Below are 18,443 nucleotides of genomic sequence, written 5' to 3' on the forward strand. Positions count from 1 at the left end.
CCTCTCCCAAGCGGGAGGGACAATTTGGCACCCCAAACCCGAGCTGTGGGATCTCCATGTATGGCTTCTAGACGGGAGCCTTCAAACCTCCCTGAAGATGTCCTGAATACTATCTCACAAGCCAGAGCTCCGTCAATGAGACATCTCAATTCCCTAAAATGGTCAGTCTTTGCTGCCTGGTGTACAGCCCGGGGCAAAGACCCATTTACTTGTGACATATCTCTGATATTCTCTTTCCTTGAGGACTTAATGGATAGGGGTCGTACTCCCTCTACCCTTAAAGTCTATGTCACAGCTATAGTGGCCTCCCATTCTCCCGTAGAAGGGCAGTTGATAGGGAGAAACAACCTTGTTGTTCGTTTCCTAAAAGGGTCTAGGAGACTGAACCCTCCCCGTCCCCGCATGGTTCCTACCTGGGACCTGTCTTTGGTTTTCAGAGGCCCTTAGGGCCCTCCCTTTGAACCACTCCAGACTGCCGACTTACGTCCTCTAGCACTAAAAACCACCTTATTGCTATTCTTAGCTTTGGTAAAGCGAGTGGGTGATTAGCTGGTGCTCTCCGTGAGCCCCTCCTTTCTTGAATTGGGGCTTACGACTCAAAAGTTGTCCTGAAACCAAGACATGGATATGTCCCGAAGGTCCTATCCACCCCCTTTAGGGCACAGATGGTCATTCTCTCTGCACTTCCTCCTTCCCAGGATGATCAGGAGTTGATCCTACTCTGTCCAGTCAGGGCCCTGAGGAACTACATCGATCATTCCGCCTCTTTTCGTCAGTTGGAACAACTCTTTGTCTGTTTCGGTGGCCGCACGAAAGGTCTTCCGGTCACGAAACCCAGGTTATCCAGATGGATAGTCAAAGCTATAGTGCTCACTTTCTCCTCCTTGGGCTTGCAGTGCCCTTTAGGTGTTAGAGCGCACTCCACGAGAGGCATGGCCTCTTCTTGGGCATGGTCTACTGGCGTGTCCATCATGGAAATCTGTGAGGCGTCCACGTTTGTCAGGTTTTATAACCTAGACGTCCCTGCCTTGCAAACGCAGGTTCTCTCTGCATAACCTCACCAATGTGACCAGCTTATGAGCACTCGTCTATGGCCCTGACCAAGTCCGGGTGCTAACATTTTTTTTCTATTTCCTATATGTGCTCTAGGCCCCAGTGGGCTCCTAGAATGTATAGGAATGGGAGGGCGACTACAGTGTCCCCAAGTCCCTGATCTTCCGGGATAATTATGCTATGTGCATCCATGCAAGCCCTTTTCATTGCTCTGCTCGTATGCTTTGTCGTCCCCCCTTCATAGCACGGTGTGATTGTATTATCCCCGTTGCGTCTTGCCTAAACGGCAGACAACGCAGTACAGAGTGTAGTATCAAAAGGGAATGTACTCAGTTACTAACGTAACCTCGGTTCTCTTAGATACGCTATTCATAGGACGCCTCATGCCGTCATTTCAGTCTAATTAAATCTTTCCGTCAAGGTGAGATGGCCGCTTATATAGCCTGAGACCCCGCCCATTTTGGTAGGCTCGAGCGGGCTCGCTTACCATTGGCCTGTGCGGTCATTGGTTCCTTTACTTGAACTCCACAAACCAATGGCCATGCAGTTTCACTGCGTGATTAAAAAAGGCTTCAGAATTGGTGAAAACAGGACTTTCCCCATTGCATCTTGCCTAAACGGCAGACGACGCAGTACTCATTCTATATCTAAGGGAACCGAGGTTACGTTAGTAACCGAGTACATTCTTATCAGTGCCCAAATTTGTGAACACAATGGCCCTCATTTATCAAACGAACGTAGAAACCAGCGTACATTTGAATGGAAAACTTTTGAAAACTTTGAACTTTTGTTTTTCATTTAGTACTGCCCTTCAGAAGCAACAGAAGATACTTGCATGTTTCATGGAAAAAAAAAAAAAGTACAATTTACCTTGATATTTGAATTCAAAAGTTTTCACCTCCCGGCTCTTAATGCATTGTGTTTCCTTCTTGAGCATCAGTGAATGTTTGAACCTTTTTTAATAGTTGTGTTTGAGTCCCTCAGTTGTCCTCATTGTGAAAAGAAGGATCTCAAAATCATTCAGTCACTGCTGTAAAGGGTTCAAATATGCAAGAAATGCTTGAAAACTAAAATTGCTGCAAGACCTGGAGGATTTTTCTGAAGAACAGAGCTCAGTTTAACTGCTCAGAACAAACAATGGACTCATGAACAACCATCACAAAACAAAACAAAAAAAAACAGTCATGGATCATCCAGGTAACCACACACAGTATTAAAGTGTCATGAAACCCCCCTGTTTTAGCCTGGTCGTTCACACCTCTGAGCTGGAAAAACTTGTTGGCGTGTAAAGCTCTGAAAAAGTGGGAGTGTAGAGGGGGGGGAAGAGGGGAGAGAACAACCAATGAAGCACAGACATAGAACACACTCATTATACAGAATAATGAATATTAATATATGAGCACGGAGAAAATGACAACAAACTCCCAAGCACAAGGGAGAAATGCGAAAGAATATTTAATATGGCTAATAATAGGCTACTTTATGTTTACGAGCACTGCACTCAAAATCAGTCTTTTGTCTATTAGAATAATTGTGTCGTCGCGTTCAGATAGGCTACACCACTGTATCAGTGTCCAGTTTGCACATATAATTCATTTGAAGAAGACTTGATGAAATATGTGTGCATAACTACACCGTGCTGGTTAATGTTTGGTGCAGGAGAATGTGTGAAATAAAAACTTTAAACACGGATACTTTATTCTGTATGAGCTATGTGACACGTGGCTAGTGTTATTAAACTCATCGCAGAGCTCCGCGCTGAAACCGATCATATGCGCGCTCCGCGTGTACAATCGTATTTTTCATGTGTTCATATTCAAACTCCAGTTCTGACCGCATCACGAGCAAAATACAAACAACACGTGCTGTGCTGTGCTGAAGGAAACAGCCTATGGCTCGCGTGTTTGAACGCAGCTAGAGCAGGCAGAGGTGAATGAGCCGCACTTTTGTGACAATTGAATTCTCTGCTGTAATGCGATCTCACGCGAACATATTTTCCTTTTGTGCTGGTAGATTACAGCAAAACAATCCACATGCACACAAATCTCTGCTCTGGTCGCGTCGCAGGAAAACACATTGTGTACTAACACCAACGATATGTCTCTGAATGACAAGAGACCGAGGCGAGAGAAGTGATACTTCCTCATGCATAATACCCCAATTATAATCTTATGCATACTACAGTGCAGTGATTGGATTAAATGAGCTTTATGTCATGAATATATGTCGAGAATCGCTCGAAACGGTCTACGTCAGCATGTTCGACCATGCCCATACTTGGGCCAAAAGTACACGATTACGTCAGATTTTGTGACGTTGCTCCGACTCAGCTTTTCAAAACGGAAGACAGAAATCGCTCTCAAAAATGCAAAAATAACTATTTTTCACTTATGAATAACATTAATGAGTACCTTTAGTGTTTTCAATGATGTGCAGCCTATACATATCTGTTTACATCTCAAAAAAAGTGTTTTGGGGTTTCATGACCCTTTAAGAATCAGTGTTTCACATACTTTTGAATGGGGCCATTTTAATAAATATTTTGTTTTTGTCTTGTGAACTAAATGCAAACATCTTTTATGTAAAATATCTTACTCAGGACAGTACTAAATAAAAAATTTCTGATTCTGCAAGTGGTTCGCATACTTTTTCTTGCCACTTTATATTGAAACACAAATTAGGCTATAGTGGCATTCATTATAAAGCAGAAATGAATTTATTTAAAGCAAAACTGAATTGGGCTGACATAGCAGCCTACCTCTCTCATTCGGGAAGAATCCAAACGTTTCCATATTCGCGATGTAACATTTACTGCTTGCTGAACTACAGTTCGTTATGTAAACTAAGGCTTTCTATTTCACTCTTGTTTCAATATCCACGTAAAACATCATCCTTCACATGCGCAAAAATGTGTTTTGTTGGGTGTTGTGTGCTCCGAGTGGTACAGATAGCCTACTCCTAGATGTACTCGGACCATTAAACGGTGTTACGTTTTTCTGCATTTTAGTTTGCTGATAAATGGCTGAAATGTAAAGTTAGCAACGCTCAAACTGATGTGTTGCGTCTGCGTGTGAGTGAGGCGCCCGCACGATCAATTGGATTTAATAAAATAAAGATAAATATTTTAATAAACGAATACATGTCAAATGAGCATAGCCTGTACTGCACAGTTTTTCTCTTTTTTTTTTCTTTTTTCTTTTTTCTTTTGTTAATCTGTTAATTATTTTAGTGTTATTTCGTGTAGTCCTATTTTTTTTTTTTATTCCTTGTAGGCTATATTTTCTGTTCTCTGTGTTGCAGGTGTATGATATGTGAATCCTAAAGGCAGGAACACACCAAGCCGACGGTCGGCCGTCAGGCATTTTTCCTTCGTCAGCCGACTAAGTTTTCTCAGTGTGTTCCGCACCGTCGGCTGAAGTTGGTCCTCGTTGGCATTTTTTCGGCCGATTGGAAATGTTGAATCGGCGTCGGAGCTCGTCAGTTCGTCGGGCCATCTGATCATTCTGATTGGCTGTTCAGATACTGCCACCTGATGGTTCGGAAAGGCATTTCATCAAAAACGTCCATACACGAGCTGAGACCTCACGTGAGATATGATCGTAGCCACCGCTCACGCTCATATTGATAAATGCCAACTTTTGCATGGAAACGAGCATACGCACATTTTTCTGGCATTTTGATAAATGAGGGTCAATGTACTGATTCATGATCTAGGAGCTGATTGAGACGTCATTCAGTTTATAAATGTATGGAAACTTTTGAATTTTTAAGACAGTGAACTGTAATTTAATGCATTAAACTGATAACCCAGTTATAACCTGTTTATGCCCTTGACTGCTCTCACTTGGATCTATGGCTACCTGAAACAAGCTGATATGAACAAAGATGGCAAGATGTCATATAAGGAGGTCCAGATCCTTTTCAAGATGATCAACATAGACCTGAATGACGAATATGCTGCCAACCTCGTTAAGGTCAGCCATTATTCATCAGCAGCACTTGACCTGCTTTAAGATGCAATTACACTTTAATTACAGAACAAAAAAGCAACAGAGACATATTATTTTATGTTCTTAAAATCCATTTAGTTTTAAATTTAGTAAAAAATGAATATAAATGAATTTGCTTGATATATATATATATATATATATATATATATATATATATATATATATATATATTTATATATGAATTTGTGTATCAGAAGTGTGATAAATCAGGAGACGGGCGGCTTGAACATGAGGAAATTGAGCTGTTTTGCCGTGAGTTGCTACGCCGGCCTGAGCTGGATGCAGTGTTTCAGCAGTACTCCGCTAATGGTTGTGTCCTCTCCACCATGGATTTGCGAGAATTCCTGAAAGACCAGGGCGAGGACCACACACTTGTGCATGCTCAGAGCCTTATTCTCAACTATGAGCTCAATGAATGGGGTATTTGTACTTTGATTTCTATGATTTTATCACACAATCCTTGGTAGAAACCCTCTAAATATTCAGTGATAAAAACAGTACACTGTACATCCCTTAATTTACAATAATCAGTATTATTTTATTGCAATTTGCACTGTTTATCAGGCATGTGATACTGAGCATTGAGATGCATCTGTGCTCTGTCTTATGTAGCCCAGAAGAACCAGTTTATGACACCCAATGGTTTCACCATGTACATGCTGTCTAAGGAGAATGATGTGTATAACCCAGAGCACGGCAGAGTGTACCAGGACATGAGCCGCCCACTCAGTCACTACTTTATTTCCTCCTCACACAACACCTACCTAACTAAAGACCAACTCATCAGCGAGAGCAGTGTTCAAGCTTATATCAGGTAAAATGCTCATATATATAAAAAGACAGCACTGGTGCTTTTAACAGATAATGTGCTCACATTTACACGCATACTGGACGAGATGACCTTTTCAGTGAAATCTTTCACACAAACACAGACACAAATGCTTTTTCTTGAGCAAATATTGTAAAAGTGTTCATGTTTGTTTGTGGCACAGAGCTCTAAGACAAGGCTGCCGCTGTGTGGAGCTTGACTGCTGGGATGGGGAAAAGGAGCCAGTTATTTACCATGGGCACACCCTCACATCCAAAGTGCCATTTATTGAGGTGGTGAAGGTCATTGCTGAATATGCTTTCAAGGTGAGCACAGGAAGTGGCTCTTCATCTTCAGCTCACTGGGTGATGCTTTCATTGTGGGAAATAATGCAAAGGGTTATTTTGTTTGTATTTTTACCTTAAGACTTATGTGATTCACTGTGAAAAAAAATCTTAATCAGTATATTTTTGGCTTGTTTTCCTGTAAAATATCTAAGCATCCTTAAAGCATGATCAATTTAAATTTAAATAATAGAATAAAAATATTATAATCAAAATTATTATTAGTAGTATATGCTTAAAAATATTATAGATAAAAAATAAAAATATGTAGCTTCTCAAGTAAATGGATGTTTTGTATCTATTGTTTTTTTATGGGAAAACAAGTTCTGTTTGTTTGTTTGTTGGATAGTTTGTATTGTTCCAGTTCACCAGACCTTTTAGATTAGACAAATTAGTAGGTAATTAGATAAAAATAGGTACATATTTGAGTGTAATTGTGTGTGTAATTTTTTCAAACAAATTAAGTTTTATTAACAAAGTTTGGGAGGAGCATGTTCCGATAGCCCATTCCTACAGGTGGCGGTACTTTGCGGGCACAAGTGCACTGCAATTGCACACTCCACCTGGAAAATCTCCATGTACCCCCACCATTGAAGGTAGTGAGAGTGGAGGAGGCTGCAAAGTAGATTCGGTCAGTGAAAGGTGCCTTCCACGACTTCTGAACCTCCTTGTGTGCTTCCGGGAAGAAAGGGACTGGAAGTGTCTATGAACCACGCGCATCACCCAGGAACCAATAATCCAACCGCGGGTGCTCAGAAAAAGGTGGGGGTTTCCACTCATGTCCAATGCCTGCAGCAGCCCGGGCAAGCAGGGCCACCAACTCTGAATCCGATTTGCATGAGCAACCACCCCAGAAGGGGGAAGCTCAGCTTTATCTTCCTCTCCAGAGGACAATAGCCCACTCTCTGATGCAACTATCAACATCTGGGGCCGGAATCACAAAAAATTCTTAAATAATAATAATAATAATAATAATAATACCTTACATTTATATAGCGCTTTTCTGGGCACTCAAAGCGCTTTACATATTGAAGGGGGGATCTCCTCAACCACCACCAATGTGCAGCATCCACCTGGATGATGCGACGGCAGCCATATTGCGCCAGAACGCCCACCACACACCAGCTTATTGGTGGAGAGGAGACAGAGTGATGAAGCCAATCAGTGTATGGGGATGATTAGGAGGCCATGATGGACAGAGGCCAATGGGCAAATTTGGCCAGGATGTCGGGGTTACACCCCTACTCTTTTCGAAGGACATCCTGGGATTTTTAATGACCACAGAGAGTCAGGACCTCGGTTTAACGTCTCATCCGAAGGACGGTGCTTTTTGACAGTATAGTGTCCCCATCACTATACTGGGGTATTAGGACCCACACAGACCACAGGGTGAGCACCCCCTGCTGGCCTCACTAACACCTCTTCCAGCAGCAACCTAGTTTTCCCAGGAGGTCTCCCATCCAGGTACTAACCAGGCTCAGCCCTGCTTAGCTTCAGTGGGCAACCAGTCTTGGGCTACAGGGTGATATGGCTGCTGTTAAGAATAAAATTCTTCTTAACTGCCAATTTCTTCTTATTTTCTAACTTAAGAAAAAAGATAAGAATATTTTGTATTCCCAAAAACTTTTCTTAAGAATGTTTTTTATCTTTTATTCTTAAGATTGTTTTTAAAGAGGGTGGTCTAATGCTATTTCATGCATTCTGACTTATTTACACTGTTAAAGAGTTAGATTCTCATGCTAAACATGGCCAAAGTTTCAAAAAAGGAGTTGGATGTATGACAGTATTTCTGTGCCAAAAATACTCTTCTGATTTCTCACAGCTTTCTGACATTTCTTTTTCGAGCATGGCCCTTTATTACATAATAAAGGACGGAATTCCTTGTACGGGCACTTCTCCCGGAAGAGCGTGCATGCACGCATCGACCAAAGCGAGAGAGCAAGAGCACACCCATCAACACTTCGTTCGGGTTACGGAAGTCATCGGCAGCCCTGCACAGGACTTGCTCGAGAAAGATTTGTCACTGTTTTTAGACTATGAAATCAACAATGTCACCAAAAAAGTGTGTTTTTGGTTGTGAGGGAAAGATAACCTTGCTTTCCTTTTGAAAGGGAACTTGCGCTGCGTCAGAGCGCTAGGGGAACCGCCTCTGTGGGAACCGGTGTCTGAAACACATGATGGACACTGATGGATCTCCTCACTCTGAGGGTGATAAGAACTACACTCTCCATTCTTCTTTAACCCAAGGCGCTTCTTACATCAGGCTTATGGCTGGTCCGATAATGACAAAATTATGATTCTGATGGTCTGTTCCCTGTGTAGGACATGCTTGGGCATTTATCTAAAAATAGGAAAGGATTTTTATTTCAATCTAATGTTACTATTAGGGCCCTGTAGGTTGGCTAGAATAATACTTTAAGAGAGAGAGAAGTACCATTGTGTTTTCTTAAGAAATGAGTTTGCTGGTCTTGCTGATTATATGCTCTCTGGCGAGACTGCTGCTCTTTATGTTCTCTTTTAGTGAGTAAGTTGGCTTCCTCCCAAATAATAAAAGAAAATAAAAAATGGCAGTGGATTTGAGGCCGCTGTTCTGTCACAGACTGGCCCTCTGCTGGCCGTCTTGGTAGCCACCTCAGATTAGAGTAGTTTGTCTCCTTTCCTACAAGGTTTGGAGGGTGGTTTTGTACACAGGGACGAGTGCTTTTTCAGATAGATTAAATGTCTAGTGGTCAAGTCAAGTCAAGTCAAATTTATTTATATATCGCTTTTTACAATTTGTAATTGTTTCAAAGCAGCTTTACATATTAGGAGCACAGAAAAAAGAGAAATGGTTAAAAATAAGCTGTACAAGCAAGCGTGGTAATATGTAACATATACAAGATGGTGCTACATTAAGCCAATGTCGGCTGACTCCCAGGGGTGGAAAAACCCCCCTAGGAGAAAAACCCAGCGTGCTAGCACTGGGAAAAAAGTCCTAGGAGGGAAAAAACCCCTTGGAAGATATATATAATATATGTAAATGGATATGGAGATCAAAATCTGAATTATACATTTTTATTATAGAGATTAAAAATAGATTATATATAAATATATGTAAGCGGATACGGAGATTTAAAAATCTGAATTATAGATGCAGCCAGAACTGGATCTGTAGGCCCATTGTCTCCTGGGCTACGTTGTAGTCAGGTCCAGACACAGGTTCTCCATCTGATCTGGATACGGCCTGGATCCAGTACCCGGCAAACCTCAGGATAAGCAGAGAGACTGATATTAGCGTAGATGCCATTCTTATTCTGATGTACAGGTATATATAGTGTTATAGGAAATGTTCTCGGTTCCGGCCGACCTAATTATTGCAGCGTAACAATCCTTTAATGGATTTGAAAAATGTTAATGTATTGATAATGTGTTATGTGTATGCAAGAGCAAAGAGATGTGTTTTTAGTCTAGATTTAAACTGACAGAGTGTGTCTGCTTCCCGAACAATGCTAGGAAGATTGTTCCAGAGTTTAGGTGCTAAATAGGAAAAGGATCTGCCGCCTTCAGTTGATTTTGATATTCTGGGTATTATCAAATGGCCTGAATTCTGAGATCGCAATAGACGTGAAGGACTATAATGCACCAAGAGCTCGCTTAGATATTGGGGAGCTAAACCATTTAGAGCTTTATAAGTAAGTAGCAAGATTTTAAAGTCTATACGATGTTTAATAGGGAGCCAATGTAATGTTGACAGAACTGGGCTAATATAATATGGTCATACTTTCTGGTTCTAGTAAGAACTCTAGCTGCCGCATTTTGGACCAACTGTAGTCTGTTTAAAAGCCGAGCAGAACAACCACCCAGTAGAGCGTTACAGTAATCTAGTCTTGAGGTCATGAATGCATGAACCAACTGTTCCGCATTTGTCATTGAGAGCATATGTCGTAATTTAGATATATTTTTTAGATGGAAGAAGGCGGTTTTACAGATACTAGAAACATGACTTTCAAATGAAAGATTGGTATCAAAGAGCACACCCAGGTTCCTAACTGAGGACGAAGATTTAATGGAGCACCCGTCAAGTGTTAGAGAGTATTCAAGGTTTTTTCGTGAGGAAGTTTTTGGTCCAAAGATTAGGATATCAGTTTTTTCTGAATTTAATAATAAGAAATTTCTTGTCATCCAGTTGTTAATGTTCTATGCATTCTGTTAGTTTTGTGAATTTGTAGGTTTCGCCAGGGCGCGAGGAAATATAGAGCTGAGTATCATCAGCGTAGCAGTGAAAACTAACACCATGCTTCCTAATTATCTCTCCTAAGGGCAGCATGTACAGAGTGAAAAGCAACGGTCCTAGTACTGAGCCTTGTGGTACTCCATATTGAACTTGTGATCGATACGACATCTCTTCATTAACTACTACAGACTGATAACGGTCAGATAAGTAAGATTTGAACCATGCCAAAGCAATTCCACTAATGCCAATATAGTTTTCAAGTCTTTTTAAAAGAATGTTGTGATCGATAGTGTCAAAAGCAGCACTGAGATCTAATAACACTAATAGAGAAATACAGCCACGATCGGATGATAAGAGTAGATCGTTTGTAACTCTAACGAGAGCAGTCTCAGTACTATGGTATGGTCTAAATCCTGACTGGAAATCCTCACAGATTCCATTTCTTTCTAAAAAGGAGCACAGTTGTGTTGAAACTGCCTTTTCTAGTATCTTTGACAGAAAAGGTAGATTCGAGATTGGCCTGTAATTTACTAAATCTCTCGGATCTAGTTGAGGTTTTTTAATAAGAGGTTTAATAATAGCCTGCTTAAAAGTTTTTGGCACGTATCCTAGTGTTAACGATGAATTAATTATATCAAGAAGTGGACCTACGACCTCTGGAAGCATTTCTTTCAGTAGTTTAGTCGGCATTGGGTCTAACATACATGTTGTTGATTTTGATGATTTGATAAGTTTAGATAATTCTTCCTCTCCTATAGCGGCGAATGATTCTAGTTTTACCTCAGGGACACTACAGTGCACTGTCTGAAGCGAAACTGTAGACGGTTGCATGTTTATAATTTTCTCTCTAATATTGTCAATCTTGCAAGTAAAGAAGTTCATAAAGTCATTACTGCTGTGCTCTTTGGAAACGTCAGCAGTTGAATCTCTGTTTCTAGTTAATTTAGCCACTGTGTCAAATAAGTACCTAGGATTATGTTTGTTTTCTATTAAGAGATTTGAAAAATAAGTAGATCTAGCATTTCTTATAGCCGTTCTGTACTCAATCATTTTTTCTTTCCACGAAAGGCGAAAAACTTCTAGTTTTGTTTTCTTCCAACTACGTTCAGCTTTTCTCACAGCTCGTTTTAGAGCCCGAGTGTGCTCATCATACCATGGCGTTGGATTAGTTTCCTTAATCTTCTTTAGACGTAAAGGAGCGACTGCATCTAATGTGCTGGAAAAGAGAGAGCCAATAGTTTCTGTTGCAGCATCGAGTTCTTCTAAGTTGTCAGGTATACTAAGGCGATGAAACTGCTCGGGGAGATTATTTATAAAGCAATCTTTAGTGGTAGAAGTGATGGTTCTACCATATTTATGGCTGGGTGGTGGTTTTGTAGCCTTGGCTAACTGTATTATACACGGCACTAAATAATGATCTGATATATCATCGCTCTGCTGTAGAATTTCAACAGCATCAATATCAATTCCATGCGACAGTATTAGATCTAAGGTATGATTACGACAATGAGTGGGTCCTGACACGTGTTGTCTAACTCCAATAGAGTTTAAAATGTCTGCAAATGCCAATCCAAATGCGTCTTTATTATTATCTACATGGATATTAAAATCACCAACAACAAGGACTTTATCCGCAGCCAGTACTAACTCTGATAGAAAATCAGCAAATTCTTTGATAAAGTCAGTATGGTGCCCTGGTGGCCTGTATACAGTAGCCAGCACAAATGTCAACTTACATAATGCTACATAAAGCACCATCACTTCAAAGGAGTTATATTTGAAATTCTTTTGAATGATTCTGAATATATTACTATAAATTACAGCAACACCTCCCCCTTTGCCTTTCTGTCGAGGATTGTGTCGATAGTCATAACCTTGAGGACTAGACTCATTTAAAATAATGTAATCGTCTGGTTTTAGCCAGGTTTCTGTCAAACACAGCAAGTCTAGTTTATTTTCTGTGATAATTTCATTTACAATAAGTGCTTTTGAAGAAATAGATCTAATATTCAGTAGCCCAAGCTTTATCATTTGTTTATCTAATTTATCTGTGATTTTCATTTTTTGAACATCAATTAAATTTTTACCCTTAAAAGGTTTCGGAAGTTTTTTGTATTTACTAGTTCGAGGTACAGACACGGTCTCTATGTGATAATATCTAGGTGAAAGAGTTTCTATGTGCTGTGAATTATTTGAGTTCTGTGACGTGAGGCAGCTAGCAGACGGTCGGTTTAGCCAGTTTGTCTGCGTCCTGATCTGGGCCCTGGTTTGTCATGGTTTAGCTCTAAGACTATTTGCCAAATTTCTAGATAGAAGAGCAGCACCATCCCGGGAGGGATGAATACCATCTCTTTTCAACAGATCAGGTCTGCCCCAAAAGCTTTTCCAATTGTCTATGAAACCTATATTATTCTGCGGACACCACTTAGACAGCCAGCCATTGAGTGATGATAACCTGCTAACTATCTCATCACTCCGACGAACAGGAAGAGGGCCAGAACAAATTACTTCTGCTGACATTGAATTTGCGAGTTCACACACCTCTTTAATGTTAATTTTAGTGATCTCCGACTGGCGAAGTCGAACATCATTTGTGCCGACGTGGATAATGATTTTAGAATATTTACGTTTAGCATTAGCCAGCACTTTTAAATTTGCTTTGATGTCAGGTGCTCTGGCCCCCGGCAAACATGTGACTATGGTGGCTGGTGTCTCTATTTTCACGTTCCGTGTAATAGAATCGCCAATAACTAGGGCACTTTCAACAGGATTCTCAGTGGGTGCGTCACTGAGTGGGGAGAACCTGTTTGATGTTCTAATCGGAACGGAAGAGTGGTGTTTGTTCTTGCCACTATGCCGCCTCACAGTCACCCAGTTAGCCTGCTGCGTGGCTTCTACAACCGGAACCGAATGTGCAGTGTTTACTAGGCTAGTCGCATCCAAAGCAGTATCTAAGGCCCTTTCATTCTCACTATCCTCAATTAAAGTTTGGATGCGTGTCTCTAATTCTGAGATTCTCTCTGTCAGCCTGACAATATCCCTGCATTTATCACATGTGTAAGTCTCACTGCTGACAGAAAGAGCTAAGCTGTACATGTTGCAGTTAATACACATGATAATCGTCGGACATGACTGACCGTGTTTTTGTACGCCGTCCGAAAAGCTGCATCGCACACGGGACTCGCTAGCTGGATGTCTCGGTCGCTTGCCGGTGCCTGGGGCAAGGGTGATGTGCGGGACGCTGTACCTCGCGGTGGATCGATGAATGCCGGGCAGCAAAGTCTCCACAGCTTCCCGATCTGGAGAGGACAGATCAGAATAACATACATCGGATAAATCCGCCATTAGATCGACAAGGAAGGTTAGTTTAGAGGAAAAAAATAGACGGTAGCTAGCAGGCTAGCGGGCTATGGCTGACACTAGGTGATTACGCTGGTAGATTACTAGTAATAAATCGTTCCGTTTAGTAATACTATGCAATAGGTTAAGTAATCTAGTGAAAAATAAGAAAGTTATATTATGTGAATAGGAATAAAGAGAAGGATTTAGGATAAACTCCACGAAGCTTCGAGCGTAGGTCAGACAGCAGGCAGGCAAAACAGGATAGTAAATTTGTTTTAAGTTACTGGAACTCTCTTGTAAGTGTACAATACTAGACAATGTCAAGCGGCCCCTCAGGGCCGCTTGACATTGTTACCTGGTTAGCGTCACTTCCTATATTATTTAGGATGGCTAAGGCTTTAATGGAGATTTCTGCCACCTTAGCGGTTTCAGTTTAGTGATTGTGCCTCCTCTTGCCTGTGAGAGTTGTTCTGTGAGGCTGCTGCTCTGAAGAGTGCTAGGTAGATCTATGCTTTGGGCTGGCCCTCACCAGGGCCGCCTTGATAGCTGGCCTAGGCTTGGCGCTAGGGATTGAGGCAGTCTGCTACCCATTTCTGCCCCTGGCCCCTCTTTAGTGAGTGCTCTTTGCTGTGGCACCGCTTTTCAGAAGCTAGTTACTGTTAGGTCCTAGCTTGAGTCCCCTAAGTCCGCTGAATGAATGTTCAAGCATTGGGTTGATTATGGGTGGCCATTTCTAGGAAACAGGCCCCCATTCCCCTAGGGCTGAGTGCAGATACTGTTTCTGTCGTGTTTGAATCGCTATGCTATGCCTTTACCCTTTAGCATTCTCAGGGTCATGTGAACCATACTCCCTTGTTTAATACAAGGTTTTATATGAGTCCTTCATTTATAACTCTGTTTTTTTGTCTGCCCTTCACCATTGTGGCTCAAGTCGAGCAGTATTTTGACATTCACTTCTGGCTGGTCATTTAGTAAGCTCCCTTGTAGCCCAAGCATTGCCACAAGCTGAAGCCTGTGTTCGTCTGGAGTAGTAGGCCAAAACAGGCCTCCTCCAGGGCATGTGGCGTATGTTTGTACTCCCCTTGCTTAAAGGGTAAAAGGTGCTTTTACTGAGTACACGGCTTGTCTGCAATGTGATAGGTCCCAGGCGTAGGAACTGCTTAAACAGTCTATTTTTGCTACTAGACTTGCTATAGGGTAGTGGGTTTAACAGACCTCCCTTCAGTGTAAGTCCCCACCATGTGGGCTCCTAGCAGCCAGCATATGCGCCGTCAGGCAGCTGGCCTTAGCAAGGCTCCCTGTGTACAGCCCCCATTAAATTGGTTTCTGGTAGCAATGGGGTAGTTTTGTCAGATAGTAGGCCTTAGCAGGCCTCTGTGTGGATGTGGTAGCAATAAGACATGCTCCGAATAGTTGGCCTTAGAAAGGCCTTCTTATGAGTAGTCACCAGCACTTTGGGTTTTGTGACAACTAGCAGTTGTTTTTGGCAGGTAGTCAGGCCCTGGTAGGTCTTCCTGTTAGCTAGCCCTCAGATTTATTGGGGAGTTTTAGCAGCTAGCTAGATTTGCTGATAGACAAGTAGGCCTTAGCAGGCCTCTTGCGAGCAAGTCCCCAACAGTGCACTTGCAGCAAGACTTGCTGTTGGTTGTGGCCTTAGCAGGCCCCCTGCAGGCGAGTCCCCTTTGGTCATTGCTTTTGGTATTTAGAGCAACGTCTGCAGGTCTATGCCTTAGCAGGCCTCTCTGGAGACATGCCCCATCAGTGCACTCTAAAAACTCCGGGGTTATTTCTTTAACCCATTTTCTGGGTTATTTGAGTTGGGTTAAAATTATGGGTTATCTTTTCAGAGAGTAACCATTTTCTGGGTTATAGGGCTAATATTTTGACCCAATTCCTGGGTTGTTTAGGTTTCTGGGTTATTTTTCAAAGAGTAACCCATTTTCTGGGTTCACGCTCCTTCCCCCCTCGCCCCGCTGTTGTTCTGGAATTTTCTCACAACAGTCGTTTGAAATAACCGTCACTTGAACTTGAACGCGATCGATCCGTTTTGGCCTGGGCTTCTTCGGTGCAACTTCGTAGCGTATTCAAGGTAAGCAAGTATTTTCAGTGTCAAAGTAACGTAAACTTTTCTGTGTCCATGTCCCTGTTGCTAGTTTAGCACCATTTGCTGAAAAAATGACCATGGCTTACCGTGGTAATTCTGTGGTTAGCATGTAGCCGCCAACGGATATCGTGACAACATCTAACTAGTTTAATGTCCATGTAAAGTCAAAATAAATGTGTTTTGAGTTTGTCAGACTAAATAAGAAAGTGTTATTAACCACCCAGCCAAATTTGAATGATTAAAAATAACGATAAGTTCATGAAATTAGGTGTCAAAATGGTTGAAATGCTTTTTACACATCGTTGAGAAATGTATGACCTATTTAATGTGTTTAGAAGAAAATGACTGAATTCACTTTACACAGTCTTTAAATTCTATTTTTCATAAACTGTGTACTTATCTCATTGTTATAATACTGGTAATAATATGATAGGTACAGTGCAGCTAGTGGCGAATTCATGCCGCGTTAAGGGGGTCGAACACCGGACGAGAAGCGCCGCATCTAGGACAACTCGAGGTATCGCGTACTTTCTCAGTTTATGGCCAGCAATACTGTTATGTTTAAGGACATTATGAAATTAAGATAATGTCAGTACTATGTTATGATTGTACTGTATAATTAAATACAACCGTTGCTGAGTCTGCAGTCTGAACACTTTGCCTCAGAGCGTCCGTTAATCACCTGAAAATCCAATAAAATCAGCTATTTTTATTCATGCAGCTGATTTCTGTAAATTAATGTAAAACTAACTTTATATTGCAGCACATGGTGAAGTCAGTATATACATTAACAACGATTTGAGACAAATAAGTGTAAATTTAATATAAGACTATGTACATAGTGTGATTTTGAACAAGGTCCTGAGCCGTTGCTGGGTGCCGCGGACAGACGCCGAATGGCACCGCTGGTGTGTGTACACTCATAGAGAATAATGTGTTTGAATTTTAAATACGCTTCTCGTCCAGTGTGCGACCCCCTTTAGCCGTGGCTAGAGCGACGAGGCAACACAATAGTTGAGTTATGTTAACCAGCTGCACTGTGCTTATCATATTATACAGTGCTCTACGGGCTTAAGTAGTGAGAGTTAAAGAAGCGTGTCAAGTCTTCAAATTGTTGCTAACCTCTATTGTTTTCTCCAGGTTATTTTAAATGGACAGCTTTGTCGCTGATAAGCTAACTGAGTGGCGGATGTCTGAGCTGATAGAGAATTTTAGAGGTGAGCATTTTACTCTTTAAAGGGATAGTTCACCCAAAAATGAAAATTTGATGTTTATCTGCTTACCCCCAGGGCATCCAAGATGTAGGTGACTTTGTTTCTTCAGTCGAACACAAATGATGATTTTTAACTCCAACCATTGCTGTCTGTCAGTCTTATAGTGCGAGTGAATGGTAACACATTTTATAAGAGTCAAAAAATATGCTTAGACAAATCCAAACTGAACCCTGCGGCGCTTGACGACACATTGATGTCCTAAGACACGAAACAATCGGTTTGTGCAAGAAACCTAAGCGATTGCTGAACGCAGTTGGACATAGTGGTGTTTTAGAGGTAAAAAATGATATAAATAATTTTCTTGCACAAACCGATTGTTTTGTGTCTTAGGACATCAATGTGTCGTCACGAGCCGCAGGGTTTAATTTGAATTTGTCTGTGCATATTTTTTGACTCTTATAAATTGTGTTACCATTCATTCGCATTTTAAGACTGACAGACGGCAACGGTTGGAGTTAAAAATCATCATTTGTGTTCTACTGAAGAAACAAAGTCACCTACATCTTGGATGCCCTGGGGGTAAGCAGATAAACATCAAATTTTCATTTTTGGGTGAACTATCCCTTTAACTGCCCTCATATCATCCCTCTATACCTGAATATTTTTCTTTAATATGGCTTAAATGTGTCAGTGCAAGATTTTGTGACAGTCACGACTTCTTCGACAGTGGGGAATGCATATCTATAATAACCCTTATAGTTAAAAGATACTTGTGCCTTGTCTTTAAGCTGTTATGCATAATAATGGGCCAGATATTCACCTTTGCATTAATGTCATTATTACACTTGTTAATGAAAGAAAAGATGGACAGTATAGACTGTCATTCACACAAAATGGGTAATGCTGCAGAAGAACCACATTAGTTAACTAGCAAATTGGGCCACGTTTTTTTTTTTAAAAACAGCATTCCCTTAAAAGTGATTAATTTGTTAGCTTGATAATCAAAGAGTGTCTGGTGAGTGGTTCACAATTGTCTCAACTTATTAACAATACTCATGTTGTCTTGTTTTCTGTCTTTCAGGTGAAGACAGAGATGAGGAGGCATTTCTTCAAGTTCAATCCAGTTATTGAATGTTGTCAAATGTTTGAGAGAGAATGAGTTGTTTATTTTTCTATTTTTTCTAATGTCTAATGTTATTACAGTGTGACCTAAGATAAATAGGTCCAAGTGTGTAGAGTTTATGTAGAGTTTAATTTAATTTAATGCAATAAAAATGTAAAAGTGCTTGAAGTGTGTAAGTGCCTGACGTTTTATTTTCTGAAATAAGGCATACTGGCATAGTAACCCAAGTTAG

The 18,443-nt window shown here is 41.1% G+C and overlaps 1 protein-coding gene across 4 annotated transcripts in view; it reads left to right on the forward strand.

The window, feature by feature from the left end:
* plcd3b (phospholipase C, delta 3b) overlaps positions 1–18,443 on the forward strand; it is a 95,173-nt gene that overhangs the window by 36,892 nt on the left and 39,838 nt on the right. For all 4 annotated transcript variants that reach the window (XM_048179463.1, XM_048179465.1, XM_048179462.1 and 1 more), the window contains 4 exons: positions 4,898–5,027; positions 5,258–5,483; positions 5,676–5,877; positions 6,056–6,197. In XM_048179463.1, the coding sequence (XP_048035420.1) occupies positions 4,898–5,027; positions 5,258–5,483; positions 5,676–5,877; positions 6,056–6,197 (700 nt within the window). The remainder of the gene's footprint in view (positions 1–4,897; positions 5,028–5,257; positions 5,484–5,675; positions 5,878–6,055; positions 6,198–18,443) is intronic.

Source organism: Megalobrama amblycephala, unplaced genomic scaffold (genome assembly GCF_018812025.1).
Source record: "Megalobrama amblycephala isolate DHTTF-2021 unplaced genomic scaffold, ASM1881202v1 scaffold201, whole genome shotgun sequence".
Lineage (NCBI taxonomy): Eukaryota > Metazoa > Chordata > Actinopteri > Cypriniformes > Xenocyprididae > Megalobrama > Megalobrama amblycephala.